Raw genomic sequence first — 14590 nt, forward strand, 5'->3', positions numbered from 1 at the left:
AAAAACATGCGATCGCTGTTGGCAAGACCCGAGGCTACCATGGTGACGGATCGCCGTTCCCCGTTGATGTCACAGGGAGCGACGATCCTCGGAAAGATGCCGGCGGCGATCAGCGGGAAAACACCCACCATGTGTTACCGGTAAGTCTTTGCTGCAATATGCAGAAAAGACTTACGGGCTATGGAGAGGGCTCGGCCCGCGAGCCCTCTCCATGCACCGGGACCCAACATGTGACGTAGTATTACGTCACATGTCGGTAAGGGGTTAAGTAGTTTTCTTATAATTGGGCTCAACTGGCAAACTAATTAACACAGGAATCTGAGATTGAATTCAGTGATCGAAAGAGCCCAGGGACACAATACCATGAGTTTTAATGAAAAACAAAAAATGGAATCTTTCTGACTTTGGATAATTTGGAAGGTGGTGTACTGTTGTGTAAGATGACTTGTCACATTCATGTTTCATGATACACTTTTGATTTTGTTGTTTTAGTGGTTAAATGAAGAGAGACTTATTCAGAGATTGATAGACCTTATCCATTGCAGTCAGGATGAAGATGTAAGTATTAATTATAATGTAAATGCAATATAGTTCCAATAACAACAAGCTGCCATCTATGTAGTAAAATCCTTATTTTAACTTGCCATTCACTGAAATGTTACATGAAGTATGCCTCTTCTTGATCTTGCAGTTTTTGTTAGTGTGGTGTTTCATTCACACGTTAATCAGTCACTAGTTTCTCTCCCTCCTTTTTTAAACTTTTTCTTATAGCCTCATTGTGGGGAAGAAATAAACCTTATACCATTTCCATAGGGAAAGTCAATCATTAAGTGTCAGTGAGGACGAAAATGGGTACTTCCAACAAATATGGCTCCATCCATGGGGCCACAAATTAGCATAAAGATAAAAAACAGGTGACTTTTCTGTGCTGCTCACTCCTCAGCTCTCAGCCCCCACCTTTGTGCTCTTTCAAAGGAACAGAGCTCACAGCCTGGTGAACTGACATCAGTGGGGAAAGGAGGAGCTGTACAGTAGCACAAAGGTGGGGGCTGAGAGCTGAGGAGTGAGCAGCAAAGACAAGTCATGCATTGTTTTTTTGAAAAGCATGTAAACCAAAGCCAACTCCTGGAACTAAACAGAGGATTGTGTCAGGGTCCAAGGGAAGTTAAAATGTATATTTTTATATATATATTTATATATTTTAATGCAAATGCATAGAAAGGCAGATTTGCAATGCAAGTGTTATGGGCTTCTGTAACCTGTCTTCAATGAGGTCCCTTCTGACAGGTTCCCTTTAAACTATCAAGTCGGTTGTTACTATTTTACATTCCTTTTCTTTTTCAGAGGCAGTCTAATGCATCCCAAACTTTATGTGATCTCATTCGTCTGAGTAGAGATCAGTGCAGTCAGATGCAAGAGATACTGGAGACTGATCCTCTGTTGGTAACTCTTGAATCGTGAGTAGCAAAATCTTGGTACCCATTTGTAAAGCCTTGAATGAACAAATGTTTTTCAAACAAATCCTGTATACAAAGGTTGCTTCTAAGTGCATACAGCCTTCTGATATCCTGACCATTGTAAACAATAAAGAGGTGTCAGCACTGGCCCTTTTCAAACATCTCATTGATAGTTGGACTCCCACCAATCTAGTAGTCTTTGCCTATCATAAGTTAAAGTCATTAGTATTGGGATTACACTTTTAAATTGTTTTGGAGTGGGTTGGAAATTTTTTGAAAATTAAGTACTATAAGTTCTCAATTGCTTTAATATTTCCTCAAAGGAAGGCTTTGGTCATTATGGAATAAAAGGAAACCTACTATCAGGAATCTACTTTCAAAAGTAGATCTGATGGTGGAAAACACAACCAGTTTCTTGGCAAGCAGCTGAGCTGCTTCTAGATCATGTTTCTTTCAAATGTATGAAAGTAGGTAGCATATGTGCAAGTATTTTAAATATAACCTTTAGAAGGTCTACAATAGATTTTTTATTTTAACAAAAGTCAAGCTTTCTGGGCCTCAGAACGCCCTCTCTACTGTAATTGATGGGGTCCTGCGTCCAGGGACATCATTGACTAAATCTACTGTGGCGCATATTGTCAATCACGGTAGGTGTCATTCAGAGGCAGGAAAGCTTTACTTCAGTGTTAAAATCTCCGCCGCCCTGAATTTAAACCACGACCATCTCACATCAAAATTGATTTTCTGGATGGTCCCACAAAGCTGCGCCATGAAAGAAACATGATCAAGAAGCTGTTCAGCCGCTTGACAAAATACTGGTAATTGTTTATTTCGCCACTTTCTGTTGCCAGGTTCCCTTTAAAGGACAACTTCCACCAGAGTAAAAGACTGTATGCAAATGAGCTTGAGGGGCTACGGGCTCCATTAACACGTATGGAGCCTGGAGCCCCTCAGGCTCATTTGCATTCAGCCCTTCATCCTGGTGGTAGGTTTCCTTTAAGTTCTATTCTTTCTTACTTAGTTTGGTTATATAATGCATTGTTCTCTCATGTATTTTTCAGAAATAACAATGTGGTATACTTTTTACTTGTAGACAACAATGTGTAGAGCAACTTTTGCAGAACATGTTTAATGGAGAGCCAACGGAGAGCAGTGTTGTGTGTGGGACTCAAATTTTGCTGACATTACTAGAAACCAGAAGAGCAAGGTTTGTAGACTAAAATAGTGCAAACTTTAGTTTATAGTTTTTATTCTAGCAGATACAAAGATGAATATATAATGCCATAAAGTCATGTGAGTTCTCTTTATGGAGAGACAGCTGGAATGGATTCTTCATAGCAACGCAAAATAGCTTTCTTTATATTGAACAACTGTTTCACTTATAGGCAGCCTCACAGCAAGTCAGTGTTCCACCTTATAAGAAGCTTTAAAATATGACTTTACTTATAAGCCAGGCCAGTGACTATAAAAAGAGCTGTTTCGGTGCTTCAGTCAGTTTTCTGTACAGTTATAAGAACACATATTAACTATTCTATGTGCGTCAACCAAACCTCTTGGCTAGATTTCTTTGCCATTTCCTATTACAGATTGTAAAATTAAAAATTACATCACCTCAAAGGGGTTTTTCCATCTACAGTATCTATAACTTGGCCACAGGATTGGCTGCCGTTTCGATTGGCTGGCCACAGCTTCACTCTAGAAGTCAGTGAGACAGAGATCAATAGACCTCCGTTTTCACGGAGTGCTACCCCCATGGACATGTCATAAATACTTAAAATGGGACAACCCCCCCTAAGTCACATGAACAGTGAGTCTTCTTGAACAGTCATTTCATTTGCTGCTATTGCAGAGTATCTTATTTTTTCTCTCTCTGTAGTGTGGATCCTCTTTTAGATTCACTTTCTCAGGGATATGACCGGCCAGGTTCTGTGATCAGTAGTAGTGTTCTACAAGGTATAGAATCCCATTTGAAGGATTTTCACCATCTTCTCCAGCACCCACCTAAGGTAAGTCCTTTTACTGTACTTGTGACCTTTAACTGTACTTAAGTCCAGAATAAAAGTCTTTTCTTATCTGATCATATTCACTGTAACCATTGAAGAGTATTCATACACCGTTTGTTTTTTGACACTGAATGTGGTGCTAATATTATTATTATTATTTATGAAGCACCTTTAGTGCTGTAAATTCAGTAAGGGGTTCACATAGATGACATTAAGACAACAACAAATAAAAGTACAAAAGATAGAAAACTACATTGAACTGGGTAAAGTGGAAGAAGGGTCCTGCTTGTTAGGGTATTTGTCAGGGTGGGTGGAGATACGGTACAAGGTGAGGGAGCAAAGCGGTGGTTATTGCATGTTGTGGTGAGGCTTAAAGGATAGGGCAGAGTCAAGCATTTCTCCAAGGCAGCTGACTTTTGGGAGTGGGGAGGGCCATTAACTGTGGTGGCTAGGTCGAATGGGAGGATTGTGTTAGGTGGAGGAAAGATTATGGAGTACTTTTATCATGCCTTTTATGAAAGTTTTCTTGAAAAGTCACACAATACATCCATCCAGTCATGATAAATCTCCCCCTGAGCTCAGTTTTGTCCATGTTAAGTTTTAGTAAGTGGGAAGAGGAGGATATGTCTGATATACACTTTGGACCTCTAGCCAAAAGTGAAGTGATGTCTGGGCCAGACATATAGATCTGCCTGCATTGACTTATTAATGTTTATCATAGTTTTCAAATTTTACTTTACAAATAAATCTTTCTATTAAATATTTATATTTTAATGTAGAAAGAATCCATCTTGACCACCATTGGTATTTTGGAAGAACCTTTGGGAAATGCCCGTCTGCACACGACTCGTCTCATAGCTGCCTTGCTTCAAGCCAATACATCCAGTATAAATCAGGAGCTTTGCAGACTCCGTACCATGGATTTGTTACTTGTAAGCGGGGAATCATTTCTCATGATATATCATCATCTTTGATAATATTTGTCTTCAATGGGAGTACACAAAATGAACTTCTGCTGCATACTTTAGTTTTTTAATAGCTTACGCATTAATGTGCAGCAGATGACATACCCCAGGGTCTGAAAAGAGCACAACGTGACATATAGAGTGTTTGCATTTATTCACTTGTTTAACATGATCAAATATTAAAATGTAATTGAAGCCATTTCTGGGCAGAGCATTTACTTTGCTTTTGTTACATAAACTCAACCGGTCATTTAAGTTGAAGGAAACCAACCTTAGTTTGTGGAGTTAAATATTGTAATTTTCTAATGTTAAGGTGATCAAAATTGCAATAATGTCTAATATCTAAAAGTGGGTTGAAGTTTTTTTTATGTATTACTGTTTATGGTAAAATACACACTAAAAGCCTTTGAGGTGGTTGAGTGAATGATCACAATGGTTTTTTCCTAATCATTACCCTATCCTACCCTGGCTAGTTGCAAATCCCCCTCTCAACCCCTTCTTATCAGGTATTTGGGAAATTTATAACAATGATAGTGCATTCTGTTTCAAGGACTGTGTATAATGGTAATTGCCTGAATTCTTGTTTCGATCCTTCCTGCAGGACTTATTTTTTAGATACACTTGGAATAATTTCCTACACATCCAGGTGGAGATGTGCATAGCGGCCATCCTCTCTCACTCTTTAAAAAATGGAAAGAGTTATGGAGCTGTGGAAGAGAAAACAAATTTAGAGGCACCTAATGCAAACAAAGAAAATGAGGAAACTTGTATTTCTGAGCAAGAGAATCTTATGATTACTCACGTAAGTCAGGATACTACGGTAATTCTAAAATACAGTACCTGTATGTGTGGAGGTGAGCAAAATGCTTTAAATGTTTCAAATTAAACTAATGGAGTTAGTACTGCAATTTTTATAAACGTGGAATGCCATGTTTATGTTTTTTGCAAAAAATGGTTGCCTCAATGACAAAATTTCTTGAATGTCTCTCTAATTAAAATGAGTATGATATCAACGCTGTTGTAACTTTCATTTTATGGCTACTTTTACTATTTGGCCTTTGTCCTTTTTCTGGCCTTTATTACTGGAAATAAATAAAACTTTGAGCAATTATTTAGTTACAGAGACAATTATTAACTATGTTTTTTTATCTGTGCATGTACAGTACATGGTTATTGTAAACTTTATCATTGCCTCTGTTGCTATCTTTTTAGTCACATCACATTTCTACTTATTCCAGCTCTTTCAGGAATGCTGCTTGGTTCAAAGAATCCTGGATGCATGGGAAACAAATGACAAGATTCAGTGAGTTCTATGAAAATTTGTTGTGCTACAGTTTTCTTGACAATCGTAAACATTTTTTAATTTTTTGTTCTTAGTTTTGCCATTTTTTACAATAAAAACCTACAACTCCTATAGTAGAAAATCATAACAGATGCATAGATGCTGTATACTACATGAAGAAAACCCAGGATTACAGTGATCATGTCTAACAACCAATACACCAAAACACTTAAAGGGAACCTGTCATCAGAAATTAACAATTACCAGTATGCTGTTAAGCAGCTGAAAACATTGTAGAGCAGGTTTCTTTCATGGTCCAGTGTGGTGGCATTATCCAAAAAAATCATGAACTGAGAATTGGTTGTATAAAGTGAAGGAGGCGTAGATTTTAACACTGAATTCAAGCTCTCTCTTCCTCAGAACACTGGCTTCATTGTAATTGATGATCCTGCACCCAGAGAAATCGGTGCATGATGTCATTCACAGGAGAGGAGACGTTCTGAGGCAGAGGAGAGCTTGACTTCTGTGTTACACCCTTTGCCTCCTTGAATTATTCAACCAATCTTCATCTCACTTTAAAGTTGATTTTGTTGATGAGGGAACTATGCTGGGCCATGAAAGAAACATGATCCACAATGTGTAAAGCTGCAAGACAACATACTGGTAATCGTTTGTTAGTCCAGTTACAGATGACCGGTTCCCTTTACTCGTATATACCTGTCAAACAAACTCCAGATCCAGCTCCACGTACATCTACATACTTCGTCCTTGTACACGGCAAGTCCTTAGTTTTCTTCAGCACACATTAAAATCCATCAATAAAGAGTTCTAGATCAACACTGAAACGCGTTGATTTTACACTCTGTATTGATGGAATTTAATTTGTGCTGAATAAAATTGAGAATTTTACCCTCCTCTATTGTTTGCTATATCTCTCTCACCTCCCACCCCCAACCCCAACCAATAGGAAACAAACCTATAATTTCCATAAATATGAAGACAAATTAGCATTATACAGTATTTGATATAGTGCATCATATTTGTTTAGCAGTTGCAAGTAGTATGCCAGAGATTGACTTTCTGTTCTCTTTCATGCCTCTTTTACAATTTCATGAATACAGAACTAAAAATCTTAATGATTATTAAAAATGATTTAATATTTGTACAACTACTATTTAGACAATTGCTAATTGGTTGAATGATTTGTATTATTGATGACTAGTTGTATTTTTACTTTTGGCCATTTACTTTAATAGAAAATTTTTATTCTACCCTTTGAATTGATGTTTCAGTGGCTTGTTAACATTGCCGTTTTAATTTATTATTTTTACATCATTTTCAACTGTTATGTGATTGGACTTCAGCCTTTTTTTGTATAAGTTTCCATGATGGTTTACCTTGGAACTGATGTTAAACCTGTATGTGCTTGCAGGGCTGAGGGAGGAATGAGGAGGGGAAACATGGGTCACTTAACCCGTATTGCCAATGCAGTTCAACAGAATATGGAGAAAGGTCCTATGCAAGCCCAGATCAGTGACTTCATTACAGGTAATGCGCGGGAACTCTTATTCATGTATTCTGACCTAGTTATAGTTTACATTGACATTTCAACCAAAAATGTTATTGTTTGTGCAAACTGCCTCAAACGACATAAAATTTTTTTTTTTTTTCCAAGACACTTGCCAATTTCTGTTTGTGGTAAATTTTGTTTAATATGTTTTCCATTTATTTATAAAACAAAATATATTTTCTGAAAATATTTATATTACTAAGTGTTCATCTATTTTTTCTCCACACCAGAAAACTGGAGTAATTTGCAATTCAAATGCAGTGCATCACGTTTATTTAAGTTTTTAGAACATTTTTTTGACAGTTTCCTAAATAGTCGGGAAGGGGTGTGTCCACGGGAACCAAGGGGCGTGACCGGACAGAAAATAGCCTGTGTGGCAGAAAATTCAATATTGTGGCGCAGCAAACTAGACCAACTAATAGGAGGTGCACAGTACAACTCCAAATTCTTATCCTGTATCAGATTAGTCATCCAGCATCCAACCAATTCAGAGTTGAATAAAACCATTCTCTGTTGCGCCAGATTAATCACTATGTCTGATGCTGGATGATTAATCTAGTGCAGTATGAGACTGGTGAGTTGTACTTCACAATATTGGATATTCTGGCGCATGGGCCATTTTCTGTAAAACCATGCCCCCTAGTTACCGAGGACACTCCCCTCATCAGAGCCATTGGAAAACTGACCAAAAATGGTCTAAAACCTTCAGTAAATGTGGCTCATGGCTATTCAGTTGCAGATTACTCCAGTTTTGTGATGTAGACAGATTAATTATTGGTGGAGATGTATTAATCTTGTCTAAAGACCGTCACATTAATACATCTCCTATATAGTCTCACCATTAAAATTAGTAAGCTTTTTATGTTTGCATCATTTTTCAAATGTCCTTTTTATATTATTAGGACACTATAAGCAGCTATATTTTACTTTTTGAGGGAAATTTCAGAATCAAGGCCAATTTATTTTTATAGCGCCTTTTTGAAAGATTCATTCATTAGAAGCCCCGATAAATAAACTCATTAAACCCTCAAACTTTTAAAAACTTACAAAGCATTGGAGGTGAAATGTGGAATATTCAAATGTATCAAAAAGGTGTAAAGGGAATTAATTTTTTTTTTCTTTTCCAGCCATTTTACACAAAGTGTAACCGTCATTTTAAATAATTTGTTATACTGTGTATTGGAGGATGTAGAGAACATTTTTCTAATACACTCTATTAACAAATTTTACTTTGTTTGTAAAAAATAAACAAACTACTCCCTCCCATAGAGATGCGTACGTCAGCCTGTACAGTGTGTGTCTATGGAGGCTGCATGAGCTCACATGTAATCCCCTGTGTTTAGTTAAACAACTCTGGTTGAGAGAGAGAAGAGACAGATCTGTCTTCGATACTGTAGACAGATTTTCCCTAGCAACGTAGAAGTAACATTGTAACTAGGGGACACTTAAGAGCCTCTTACTTTACAAACTAAGGAGAATTTGTTGATGAAGTACATTAGAAAAATGATCACAATTGCCCCCTCCACACAATATCAAAAATCATCTGAAAAGACGGTTACACTTTAACCCCTTCCCGCACCCTGACGTGATTCTACGTCATAGGATGCGGGTAGTTCCCGCACCTTGACGTAGAATCACGTCATGGCGATCGCCCGGGCTCAGAAGCTGAGCCCTTGCGATCGCCGCGGGATCCCAGCGGTACGCGGTAGCTAGGATCCCGCAGTAACAGCCGGGATCGCGACTATCGCGATCCCGACTGTTTAACCCTATAGACGCCGCGGTCATAGTGACCGCGGCGTCTATGGTGTATCGGCGCGACGATCGGCACCCTCTGTGCAGGGCACGGAGGTGCCGATCGTTGCCATGGCAACCCAGAGGCACGATCAGGTCCCCTGGGCTGCCTATGGCAGCTGCCTGCTAGGATCGTGCACTGTGCACGATCTAACAGTGCAGCTGTCAGCCTATGCAGAATGCATAGGCTGACTATGTAATATGCTGCAATACATTAGTATTGCAGCATATTACAATGAACAAGTGATCAAATGATCACTTGTTCATGTCCCACCCTGGGACAAAATAAAACAGTAAAAAAAAAGTTAAAAAAAAGGTGCAACTAAAAAAAACTTATTTAAAAAGAATAAAAGTCCCCTTAAGTCCCGTCCCATGCAGTAATCATATAAAACATAAAAAAAGTGAAAATCACCAAAAAACCCACAACATATTGGGTATCACAATGTCCGTAACAACCCGTACAATAAAATAAAATGGTCACTGAACCCGTACGGTGAACGCCGTAAAAAAAAAACACAAAAAACCTCACAAAAATTATTACATTTTCACATCTGACCGCATAAAAAGTGCATGAAAAGTGATCAAAAAGTAAAATGTACCCCAACATGATACCAAGAAAACGTACAGCTTGTCCCGCAAAAAATAAGCTCTAAACCAGCGCTGTAAACAAAAAAATATAAATGTTCTGCCCATTGTTACATGGCGATACAAAAACAAGTAAATGTCTCACAAAATGAGCTCTATATTCTGCAAAACAAGTTAACCATAAAAAAGCCATACAAATGGGGTATCGCCGTAATCGTGATAACCCATAGAATAAAAATAACACATTATTTTTATGGTACGGTGAACGTCCGAGGAAAAAAATGCTAAAAACCATAAACAAGAATTAATGATTTTTTTAACCACCACCAAGAAAGAGTTAATAAAATCTGATTATTGGCTATTGAGCCCCCCTGTAAATGATGTACCTGAAAAGTGGATCTCATCCACAAAAAAATAATCTCCCATATATCCAAATTACAAAAAAAATAAACATTTTATAGCCTGTAAGATGTGACATTGCAGATCTGCTCTGAATGGCGCCTCCTTCCGTTCTATGCCCGGCCGTGCGCCCGTACAGCAGTCACCACCACATATGGGGCATCCTCATACTCGGGAGACATTGGGTATCAAACTTTGTGGAGTTTTTTGTCATTTAATACTTTGTGACGGTTTAATTTTTGGCCAAAATGAATATATTGTCTAAAAAAATGACAGCTTGTAAATTAGACCTCCATTTTGTTTTAACCACTGTGAAGCATCTAAAGGGTTAACATACTTCTTAAAGTTGATTTTTTACACATTGAGGGGTGTACTTTCTAAAATGGCATAATTTATGGGGGTTTACTGCTGTTTAGGCCTCTCAGAGTCAGTTAAAGCTGAGCAGGTGCCTCTAAATAAGGGTTTTGGCGTTTTTCATAAAAATGAGAAAAATTGCTCCCAAAATTCTGAACCTCCTAACAACCTAGAAAAGAGAGAAGATGCATAAAACCCTGAGCCGATATAAAGCAGACATTCGTGAAATGTTAGTTATAAAGTTACTTGGGTGCTATGACTATCTGCCTGAAAAGCAGAACATTTTGAACTATGAAAATGAAGAATTTTTAGAAATTTTTGCCAAATTTAAGTTTTTTTCATAACTTAACACAAAATATATCATCAACATTTTTCTATTACTTTGAAGTACAATGTGTGACGGTAAAACAATCTCAAAATCCCCTGGATATGTTAAAGTGTCAAAAAGTTATAACCTCCTATAATGACACAGGGCAAAATTTTAAAATCAGGCCTGGTCCTAAAGGTCTAAAATGGCATAGACACGAAGGGGTTAATGTTTTTTAAACTTCTGGAGATAGTCTTTAATAATTGTGTTCAATTTTATAACAATTTAGAAATAATTGTAGCATCACACAGGCAAAAGTTACACTAAACCATATTTATTTTTCTAGAACTCCCAGAGGATTGCAGGGGCAAGTGGGAAACCTTTGTTGAGGAGACATTGACTGAAACAAACCGAAGGAACACTGTAGAGCTGGTAAAGTCACCATTTTATTAATCATAGTGATCCCTGTATACTATATGTGATTGTATGTTATGATTATACCTTGACTTGCATACATACATATACTGTGTCTTTGTGTACATATTTACACATGTTTTTCAATACTTTTATCTTTTACTTAGGTTTGGCTTCATCATTCCAGTTTTTTAAATGTTTTTTTTTTCTTTACAAGGTGAACACCCATCATCTACGCTCTTCCAGTGAAGATGAAGACATTGATAGTGCTTTTCCTAATGAATTGTCTGTGCAACAAGTGAGTTGACAGAATAATCATTATTGAATAATAATTAAAGCTGTGGAATATATATAATATACTGATTAAAATATTTCAATGGCTTGTTAACATTGCCATTTATCACTTGCACATCATTTTAAACTGTTATGTTATTGGATTTCAGGCTTTTTCTGACTACCAAGTTCAACAGATGACGTCTAATTTTGTCGACCAGTTTGGTTTTAATGATGAAGAATTTGCAGAACAGGAAGACAACATTAAGTAATTCACTACCTTATTTCTTAAAGCTACACAATACAAACAACATGAACTATTTAGGTGTTAGTTTATAAGGAGGGAAAAAGTAACCTGCCCTATATTCCAAGTGGGAGTTGAACAGCATGAAAAACCCGGGTGTTCAAATATTCCATACCTGTTATCAATAAGTTCTCCAGCAGAAGAACTTTTCAGTTCTCCTGCTTGATGACAAGGGACGGCATCTTGGGGACAGTGCTGTCCCTCTGCCCGCTGGGCTTCATTGCGTTTACGCTGCGATTCGGCACATTGCTTTTCCCTGCAGGACCATAAATTACATCATTCAGGTCCTGCACTCTCCAGGAGGATATTAGTTCCTGGAGGCTAAAGGACCTGCAATAATTTCATGATCACATGACATCAAGTGACAATCGATCATACAGGAGATGCAGAAGATGACAGGAGGCTGCTGACAGTGAGGTGAGGGGGAGATGAGGAAACATGAGGGGGGGGGGGACTAAATGATATGGTTGGCCTAACTAGATAATGAGGGGGGCCACTAGCTGCTGCATTTCCCACCCTAGGCTTATACTTGAATCAATACGTTGTCCCAGTTTTTTGTGGTAAAATTAGGTGTCTCTGTTTATATTTGGGTCAGGTTATACTCGAATATATACGGTATCACAATCAAAAGGCATAAAATTTGTCTGTGGTGGAAAGACCACCACCCCCGACCAATAAGTGCATTAAAGGACTACAGTGCCCAAGTTCTTTTAACTGTTTCCACACATTGGTACTTTGACAAAGCCCATCCACATTGTAATAGTTTAATGCTTTTGAGGGGTTAAAGATAAAGTTGCAACTCCCTTTCTTTGTTTTAGTGCACCTTTTGATCGGATCACGGAAATTAATTTTAATATTGAAGCAGAAGATGAAAATGTAAGTACCAGGGAATTTTATTCATTTGCTTAGCACATTAATTATTTTATTTAAACTTTTACTTAACATTTAAGGCAATTTTTTTTAAAATTTCATAAGACCTTAGTAAAAGTGATAATAGTCACTGCAGGGGATAAGTCAATGAAGTGGCTGTCTGCAAGTCACTACAAACTTTTACTTATCTAGCTGCTGTGATGGGTGATGGAGAGAAAATTTTATGTAGACTTTTCTGTTATGTATAAGTTTATGTAGACTTTGTGTTAAACACAGAAACAAAAAAAAAATAGGACCCTGAAGCATTACACTGAAGTGTATTACAAAATTTCATATTGGCACTTGCACTTTTTCTTACGTTTTAACTTTTACTATTCAAATGTAAGAATAGACAAAGAAACGTGAAGGAGAACAAGTTGACAAATGGTCTAGGACTAGAGGATCTCCATAACCTCACATAAACCCATCAATGAATAGTGTCCAACAAATTAGGCCATAAACAAAGTTATCTTCTTTTTACAAATGCTTCATTTACTTCAAATATATTAAATATACAATATTTACATTTCAGTTGCAGTTATCTGCAAATTTCTGTAAAAAACGGTGCGATTGCAGTAATATTCATACGGTAGTCTTCTACAAAACAGTAATAATGGCATTGTTTGCATTATATCACAGGGTGTCACTATACAACATATATCTTGTTCGCATATTCAGCATAAGTGAAATAATATAGTATAGACACTCACTCAATCTTCAGACCTCGGGCAAAGACACATACTCACGAGACTGCTATGGACAGCAGTATGAGCCACGTGACGTAACGTTTCGGGGGAAACGCCCCCTTCCTCAGACATTGTCGGACACTATTCAAAACTTTTACTATTCTACATCTCTGCTTACATGCACGCTAAACCTTAAAGTAAATCTACCATTTGATTTCATGCATTATGAACCAAACATACCTTGAGAATGCTGTAGCTACACTGATTTCCTTTAAAATATCAACGGGTGTAAAACCAAGATTACTCTGACAACAATATCCCTTCTCCAAAAATCACCATCTGTATATCAGATATCCACTAAATAGAGTTTTCAAATAAAGAACATAGCTCCTGGTATAAGCAGTCTAAACCACAAATCGTACAGGTAAGTTATCGGGATATGTGATAACCATATCAATTTCTACATGCAATATCCCCTGGTAGTTAACAATAAATTTAACTCAAGTGACCTGGATTTATTTAGCTATACTCCTATAAAGAACTCTCTTATCCATCAAGATGGATTCATTGCATGCTCTCGAACACTGTTTGCAATTGTGTATTACACATCAATTTAGTCAACTGGCTAATAGATTAGATTTAGAAGTTCACCAACATTTTATTTATTCATCAATACAGCAACAGCATTGTACTTTGCCCATAATATGGCCATATATAGTTTGACACCTTTGATAAAATCCACTGTACTTGTTCTAATAATTAGAATCCCAAAAGAGAAGAAAGTAATTTTCACAGAACACTTCCACTGGACAATATTCAGGCAATACAGCCAGGTAATATGATAAAAATACAGGCAGTCCCCGGGTTACATACAAGATAGGGTCTGTAGGTTTGTTGTTAAGTTGAATTTGTATGTAAGTCGGAACTGCATACTTTATCATTGTAATCCCAGCCAGAACTTTTTTGGTCTCTGTGACAATTGGATTTTAAAAATGTTTGGTTGTCATAAGAACAAGGATTAACAATAAAGCTTCATTACAGGCACCTTTGATAACTGTTACAGCTGATCATTGTAGCCTAGGACTAAAGTACAATAAATTACCAATATCCAGAGGTCCGTTTGTAACTAGGGGTCGTATGTAAGTCGAGTGTTCTTAAGTAGGGGACCGCCTGTACCATATTACACCAGCAACACGTCTGTCTCTAACATTCCTACACTTGTGGATAAAGAGCCAGTCACACTTCTATTTGAGCTTGGCAGATTTGTTTGTATGGAGAGGCAGGTGTTAAT

At 37.4% G+C, this 14590-nt stretch overlaps 1 protein-coding gene across 2 annotated transcripts in view; it reads left to right on the forward strand.

Moving 5' to 3' along the window:
* PPP6R2 (protein phosphatase 6 regulatory subunit 2) overlaps positions 1-14590 on the forward strand; it is a 63945-nt gene that overhangs the window by 26646 nt on the left and 22709 nt on the right. For both annotated transcript variants that reach the window (XM_072147584.1, XM_072147585.1), the window contains exons 6-17: positions 493-558; positions 1345-1457; positions 2551-2664; positions 3334-3463; positions 4240-4392; positions 5027-5227; positions 5664-5728; positions 7140-7255; positions 11060-11145; positions 11345-11425; positions 11571-11668; positions 12523-12580. In XM_072147584.1, coding sequence (XP_072003685.1) covers positions 493-558; positions 1345-1457; positions 2551-2664; positions 3334-3463; positions 4240-4392; positions 5027-5227; positions 5664-5728; positions 7140-7255; positions 11060-11145; positions 11345-11425; positions 11571-11668; positions 12523-12580 — 1281 coding nt within the window. The remainder of the gene's footprint in view (positions 1-492; positions 559-1344; positions 1458-2550; positions 2665-3333; positions 3464-4239; positions 4393-5026; positions 5228-5663; positions 5729-7139; positions 7256-11059; positions 11146-11344; positions 11426-11570; positions 11669-12522; positions 12581-14590) is intronic.

This window comes from Engystomops pustulosus, chromosome 4 (assembly GCF_040894005.1).
Source record: "Engystomops pustulosus chromosome 4, aEngPut4.maternal, whole genome shotgun sequence".
In the NCBI taxonomy this organism is placed as follows: Eukaryota; Metazoa; Chordata; class Amphibia; order Anura; family Leptodactylidae; genus Engystomops; species Engystomops pustulosus.